This window comes from Phragmites australis, chromosome 17, assembly GCF_958298935.1.
Source record: "Phragmites australis chromosome 17, lpPhrAust1.1, whole genome shotgun sequence".
Lineage (NCBI taxonomy): Eukaryota > Viridiplantae > Streptophyta > Magnoliopsida > Poales > Poaceae > Phragmites > Phragmites australis.
Window position 1 is genome coordinate 15,848,939 of NC_084937.1, and position 7,549 is coordinate 15,856,487.

A 7,549-nucleotide genomic window follows, 5' to 3' on the forward strand; every position below is an offset into this window, starting at 1 on the left:
TTGGAACAAATAAGGATTTCATCAGAATATGCTACCTTATGTTTGTAGAGTGTTTGGAAAAAAAAAGTACTCTATCCCTTTTCACTTTGGGTGGGAGGATTGAAACCTTAATTCTTAGGATTTAGGATAAATTTGAACAAAATCCTAAAAATCCCTAGAGCACTCCTCACCTCCAAATAGGCACTAAATTGGGAAAATAAGATAGTGTCAGATCTTTCCATGCTACGTTGCACCCTCTCAAAACCACTCGTAGAAGAAAGAAAAATTAAGCATGTAGAAGCACTAATCTCAAAGTGTCATTCAATTTTTTTTCTTAAGAGCATGAGGAACTCAGATATATTCAATTGTTGATGCTGTATGGATGCAATAACGGACACAAATGCCCAATCAGCACGAAGTAGGAACAAACAATCTTTTATGTTCAATCCACATATACTCAGATCAGGGCCTAAACAAATGGCTGTAAGAGAGCTGTATGGTTAAGGTTGTATGCTTGTACAGTTGTACGTGGGGTATTCCCTGGATAGAAACCAAAAAGTCAACGAGATTAGCAACCGGAAATCTCGACCCAGTAACCACTCAGAAGAAATTTGGAAATGTGTTGATAATTTTTTTTCTGATCTATTGAGATCAACTTGATTTCGAAATACACTTGAAAGTTGAGACAGAAAAAAAGATTAAATGAAATACCCAACAAGTACCAATTGTAGATCTCTTAACTGAAATTCTATCAAATGGAGCAAATAACAGCATTTATATATCAGCACCAAAATATATTCACATCACTGTCACTGCTCACTACTTCAAATTGTATTTCAGACTATACAAGTAATTGAAGTATCCTTATTTTGTGTCAAGATACTCTACCTTAAAAAAGCATAGCAAGCCCTGCAAGAACATATCTCAGCACCCTGTCTGGGAGCTGAAGAATGGAAGTTCCTTGTATAACACAAACTGAGTCACGACAGTACTACAAGTTGATTCCAATGCACAGGAATGTCTTCACCAGTACCAGACATAAAACCTGAAAGAGTTCCAACATTATGCACCAAATTAGAATCGTGATTATTGCTGGTACTAAAAACTGTTCCTGGTATATTCTGAAAAATAACCTTAGTGATACAAGACGATTTGTAACAATGACGAGAGCAAGTGACCAAAGCAAGTTTTTCTAATTGAGAGCAATTGACAAGAACAACATGGGCAAGCATGAGCTTTAAGTATCTTGCTTCACCTTATAATGTTGTGGATTATTTAGCAGGAAAATATAAGCTAATGACTTCAAAAGGATATCAAGTGAATAATAGTCACCGAGAAACATTCACAAACAGAATAAGAACCAACTGAAAAAGAAATAGTATGGAGAGTGGCATGAAAAGATAATCACATAGAGAAGCTATACAGAGAAATCATATAATGATGCGAACTATATGGTGGCAGAAATATCACAGATGAAACTCAAAATATACTCCCTCCAGTCACAAATGAGAAATTTTCTGATGTGTTCAGCTAACTCTTAAAAACATTGGTACCAATATATCTAAGAATATTTAGATTAGACATGTGAAAATCATGTGTGGACTTGTTACAAAAAGTATTTCAATGAAATTATAATTATATTAGGTTTGATAAATAAGCACAAAAATGGTGGTCAAATTTGCATTTTGGAGACAGACTGTTTTGGTTTCCAAAACCACTCTTTTAATGATGGGATGGTGTAATTACCAAAAAATAAATAGAAGGCAGACCAGAAAGAAGTATAAACAATCACACCATGAAGTTAAAGAACGAGCACATGCAAAGGTTGATTATAAGAAAAATGATACTGATAACCAAGATGCGGTGAACAGATGCAAGAAATGGGACAGCATTCAAATTCACCAATGTACCAGGAAGGGGCAGTAGAAAAACAGGTACAAACTGAATTAAGATGTATGGTCGAACTAATACGGTATTTGTCGGTCAAGCCATACAACCCAACAATTTCTATTGATCAGCTTTCAAGGGGGGTGTTGACCAGAGGTGTAGACATGACCATAAGATTCAAAGCCCCAAGGTAGAAGGGGGAAGACGTTCTCAAGCCCAGGGAAGGATACTTGAGCCAAACGTGTTGAATTTATTTTATATTGATATAGTCCCCAAGAAAGCAGTGGCATAATATAACAAATGAAATGTTTAAGTTTAGCCCAGTGGTAAACAATTGGCTCTGATATCAGCTAAAACTATTTTAACACTGCGATTTCAGTGAGAAACAAACAAAAGCCAGATTTGGTCACATGGCTAGATCTTGCAATTTTAGCTCATCATGTTTGGCATGCTTGGGCTGCATGTTTAACTTGCCCTCAAAGTTTTGTCAAAAAAATTAGGGCCTGAATTGGATAGGGGGGTTTGAATCTGAATCCTAAGTATCTTGTACCAATTTGAATTAAATCCCGAAAGTCCACAGAGCATAACTCCGAATGAACTGTCTCAAAGACATTATTAAAATGGAATCTTGTTAACCAGGGTTCAGCTTGGTGAATTTCTTGCATTATATCCTGAATGCAAGACAGTGCCTTGTCTATTTCTAGATCAGCACAGACACTTGTGAAATCTCATTAAAAACCCTGCTAAGGTACCCAGTAGCAAGGATCTTAGATTGAGCAAACATGTTAGGATGCACGATCTACGGATTTCGATTTCATCTTGTTTTGAATTTTGCATTTAATTGAACGGAACAAAACCATACTAGGTTCACTTTTCCAAATTGATCAATAGTCATTTCATCAGAGAAAAATATTACATGCACAAATGTTTGCTCAGAACAAATCACTAAGAAAATATTGCACGCATTGTCATTTGCTCAAAACTTTATCACAGGTGATATGCTGATACTTTGGCAGGTGAATCGAACCAAGGCAAGGCATCTTCCCTTTTGAAAGAAAACAGGATATAACAAAGAGCAGGCAACTAAGAGCCATATACCTATGTATGCGATCGGTGTACATCTAAAGCACTTTGAGTGACTGATTGTCATGAAAGCTGCCTCAGTGCTGCGACCACTCGATGCTCTTGAGGTCAATGCCAGCCTTTGCCATCTCATAGAGTGGGCTCATGTCACGGAGCTTCTTCACCTGATGCACAGTGAGCTCAATTGCTCTGTCCACCTCTTCCTCCGTGGTAAAGCGGCCAATGCCAAAGCGAATAGAGGTGTGCGCCATGTCCTCCTCCACCCCGAGCGCCCGCAGCACGTATGAGGGTTCCAAGCTGGCACTAGTGCAGGCACTACCACTTGACACAGCCACCTCCTTCAGCCCCATCAGCAAGCTCTCCCCCTCCACATATGCAAATGACAAGTTCAGATTGCCTGGGTAACGGTGCTCCATGCTTCCATTGATGACAATATCATCAACCTGTGCACGGATGCCATCAAGCAGCCTATGCTGCAGAGCGGTGGCTCGCCTATGGTCATAGTCCATCTCTTGAGCTGCAATCTCACACGCTGCACCAAATCCAACAACAAGCGGTGTGGGCACTGTCCCACTACGGATGCCACGCTCCTGCCCACCACCACTCATCTGGGGCTCCACCCTGATACGTGGGCGGCGGCGAAGATAGAGCGCCCCCACGCCCTTGGGCCCGTAAATCTTGTGTCCAGAGAGCGACATGAGCCCAATCCCCATTCTGTTCACATCAATCGGAATCTTCCCAAGCGCCTGCGCAGCATCAGTGTGGAACGGCACGCCCTTCTCTTTGCAGATGCGGCCAATCTCCTCGAGCGGCTGGACGACGCCGATCTCGTTGTTGACCGCCATGACGGAGACGAGCCCGGTGTCGGGGCGGATGGCATGCTCGAGCTGTGCGAGATCGACGAGACCGTCGGAGCGCACGGGGAGGTAGGTGACCTCGAAGCCCTCCTGCTGCAGGTACCTGCAGGAGTCGAGCACGCACTTGTGTTCGGTCTGCGTAGTGATGACGTGGCGGCGGCGGTCGCGGTAGAAGCGCATGACGCCCTTGACGGCGATGTTGTTGCACTCAGTGGCGCCAGAGGTGAAGAAGATCTCGCGCGGGTCGGCGCCGACGAGCGAGGCGACGCGCGCGCGGGCGGACTCGACGGCGGCATCGGACTCCCAGCCGTAGAGGTGGGTGCGGGAGTGCGGGTTCCCGTAGCTGGAGATGTAGAAGGGGAGCATGGCGTCGAGGACGCGCGGGTCCACGGGCGTCGTCGCCTGCATGTCCATGTACAGCGGCCGCCCCGAGATGCGCACGCCCTTGACCGTGATGGACTCCTCCTCCACCACCTCGGCGGGCGCGGCGGCCGTGGAGAGCGCGCGGGCGGGGGCGGGGGAGCAGGGGCCGCGGGCAACGCCGCCTCCGCGGCGGAGGAAGAGGGGGAGGAGACGGCGGGAGAGGGCCATGGGTGGGGAGGGGGGAGGTGGGTAGGGTTCAGGGGGGGTTGGGGGCCGCCGCTGGACTCCCGTTTCGGTGGAGGGGTGATTTGGGAATTGCAGAGGAGAATGGGGTTGCGGCGGGGGAGGATAGAGGCACGACGCGGCGCGGTGGTGGATGGAGGACGGAGCTAGACAAGTGGGGCACGCAACGGCGACGCTTCACACTGAGGTTCAGGCCCATTGGGCTGTTGAGACGCGGTCCGGCTCCAATCGCAACAATGGCAGAGAGCCCAGGAAGCAGCCAGCTCATCTCAGCAAAGGTGTACGTGTGAAACCAGGTTGGATACGGTCAGGTATCACTCACCTTATTGTAGCGCGCATATATATAACAGAGTAAGTGTACATGTGTAACATACGTGAAATTAATAATATTATGATACATGTTGTAACATTCTGTGTTTTAGCATTTAGATTATAACAAAATTCACTTATTTAAAAAAATATAATTATTTAAAACCAACATAAAATCAAGAATATATATTTGAGTATATATATATATAGTTGTATGTGTATATTCAAATATATTATTTTGGCTAAGTATTTTAAAGAGTACCAAATTAATTTCTCAATTAATCCTTGCAATAATTTGAATCATATGTATTTTGGTTTATTTTTTTTATGGTTCTTTGATTGGAGATTTGAATTTGAATATCTCTTAAATTTAAATCTATTTGTAGATTCAATTTAGCTGAAATCCAAATTAATTCAAATATTTTGAATTCAAATCCTCTCCCAAAGTTAGGGTTTTAAATCCAAATCCTAATTCAAATGTATATATTTGAATTGATATCAAAGCCAAATTCAAATCCAATTTTAAATACTCCTATTTGAATTTAATCCCAAAAATATTCTTTTCTCTTTTTCTTCTGTAGCAACTTTCCTTCTTTTTCCTTTTGCGCGGCCCAGCCACATCAGCCCAGCTGGTCCTCTCTCTTTCTCCCGCCACCTACCTTCTCCTCTGCGCGGCGCAGCGCCCCCCCTCTCTCTCCTTCGTGCTGGCCCAGTAGCCAACTTGGCACCTCTCCCTCCGCACCCGGCCCGCAACGCACGTCTGTGCGGCCTAGCCAGCGCGCCAGCCCAGCATGCCAGCAAGCCCGCAATCCCGCTCTCCTCTCGCTGCCATGCGGACCCGCCAACCAGATGCTTCCTCCACCTCCAGCTCGCCCACGACGTTCTCAGTCGCGTTTTCTAGCGCATTCAAGATGGCGACGACTTCTGCATCCCTGCTCTCTTCGCTCTCTCCACTCTCTCCCTCTCTCACCTCTATCGCACACACTGCCTAAGGTAGCCCCTGACACGCGCGACTTCGGCGTCCACCACACGCGGATAGACGACAGCCACTGCCACGCACCGTGCGTTTTTCTGTGGGCGTCGTCCCACCGCCGCGCTGTTCAACCAAGAGGACGAGCCGCCCATCTCACCTGCCCCCCTCTCTCTCCCTCTATAAAATGGGCACGCTGGCCCAATTCCTCTCCGCCACCGCCACTACAAGTTGTCACTCACAACGCCAGCAAATGAGGAACGAGGAGCCAAGGGTCATCTTCGGCACAGCCTGAGCTCCTCTTCGCCTTCGCGCGCGTGTTTGACCACAAGCCGTTGGAAGATCGGAGCTCAGAGTAAACGCTGCGCCGTCACCGAGACATGATCTCCACCGCTAGCCACCTACTGACCCTCTTCGCATGCCGATAAGCCCTGATCGCTTCTCCTTACCCTCCCACCCATGCTTTGTGTTTAGTCAGAGCCTGCTGGCGTGCGCGTTGCTCTGGACTTGTGTAGAAGGACACCGCGACAACGAGGGGCTCGTCGTCGGCCCAATCCTCTCTCTGCGTGAGTCGGCCTTTGTGTCGAGGATCCCCATGCCAGTAGGCCCCCTTTCTTATGCAGGTGGGATTCGTGTAGTGCAGGGCAGGCTCTGTCCGACTTTTGTGCCACCGCCGCTTTTTGGTAGTGATCTGGGCCTGCTCTGATGCCCGGCGGCAAGCCCTAGTCGCACTTAGGCCTGTCTTTCCTCTCTTCGGCAAAGCTCCGCCGTGGATCTTCATCACCGGCGTATCTCTCTCTCCCAGCTCCGTCCCGCTAGCGCGTGCCACATGAGCGCCTGGTGCCCTGGCCACACGAGGCCACATGAGCGCCTAGGCTAGAGTTCGGCGGTTGGTGGGCTGGCCTTCCTGTGCAGCACAGCGGCCACAGGCCTTACTCTTCTTGGGTCGTCCTCCTTTACTCAGCCCGTTAACCCAACGGCCACATGCTGTTTCCCCCCATGGGCTGGCCACTGTGCAGGCCCAAGCCCAAACCCAGACCTAAGCCCAAACCCTGGCCTAATCTAGCCCAGCCCGGGACACGGTTTAGTAGGGCCCACTTGGTACTATTCAGTGGGTCTCACTATGGACCCCACATATGAATAGTGTCTTCTTGTATTTTTTAGATTTAATTTTAGGTTAAAATTCTCGAGAGTCACAACCTTTTCATTCTGACTCCGATTTCAACGATTCTTTCATCTAAATTTATCTAAATTTGAGATCTATATTTCTATCATAGTGTAATATCCATTAGAGTTCATTTGGTATTTCGTTTGGTGTTAATTGATTCTTCTCTATTTTAGGCCATTGTTAATTGTAATCGTATTTGTAGAATCAGAGGAATTTATAGAGGAACTAGAGAACCCCGATTTCGACCAAGATCTAGAAGAAGACTTTGGAGAAGGAAAGTTTTATCTCCTTGATCATGATGAACCCATGCTTTCAATATTCTAATTGACCAATTTAAAACTTGACTTATCATCATATGTGCTATGTAGTGTGCTATTTCAACTGCTTGTAGTAGTTAAACCTTATCAAACAATTGTATTGTCTTAAATTTCATTATCCAGAATTCATGTCACCCTAAGATTACCTATAGTTATCTATATTAATGTCAGGCGACGTCTTGATGTCTATCATACTAGCATACTTAGGATGTAATACATCTATTCAAAGATGTCGCTATGGAATACATCTCTTTGGAGATGTTGCTTCACTAATTAATCAATTCAACTCATATGCCATGAATCTTTGGTGATTGTGGAATCCTTGGTATAGTATGAGATATGGCGGGTGGTGTATAAAATTGGTGAAAACTGA

At 45.9% G+C, this 7,549-nt stretch overlaps 1 protein-coding gene across 1 annotated transcript; it reads right to left on the reverse strand.

Moving 5' to 3' along the window:
* Nucleotides 1-696: 696 nt before the first annotated feature.
* Nucleotides 697-4,446, reverse strand: LOC133897150 (cysteine desulfurase, mitochondrial-like). The gene is made up of 2 exons (XM_062337760.1): nt 2,965-4,446; nt 697-1,024 (listed from the first exon to the last, which is right to left on the reverse strand). The coding sequence occupies exon 1, from the start codon at nt 4,395-4,397 to the stop codon at nt 3,027-3,029; it is 1,371 nt and encodes a 456-aa protein (XP_062193744.1). The 5' UTR covers nt 4,398-4,446; the 3' UTR covers nt 697-1,024; nt 2,965-3,026.
* Nucleotides 4,447-7,549: the final 3,103 nt, after the last annotated feature.

What these genes read in the sequence shown, in the direction of transcription:
- LOC133897150 (XM_062337760.1), bottom strand. Translation starts at nt 4,397, where the DNA reads ATGGCCCTCTCCCGCCGTCTCCTCCCCCTCTTCCTCCGCCGCGGAGGC.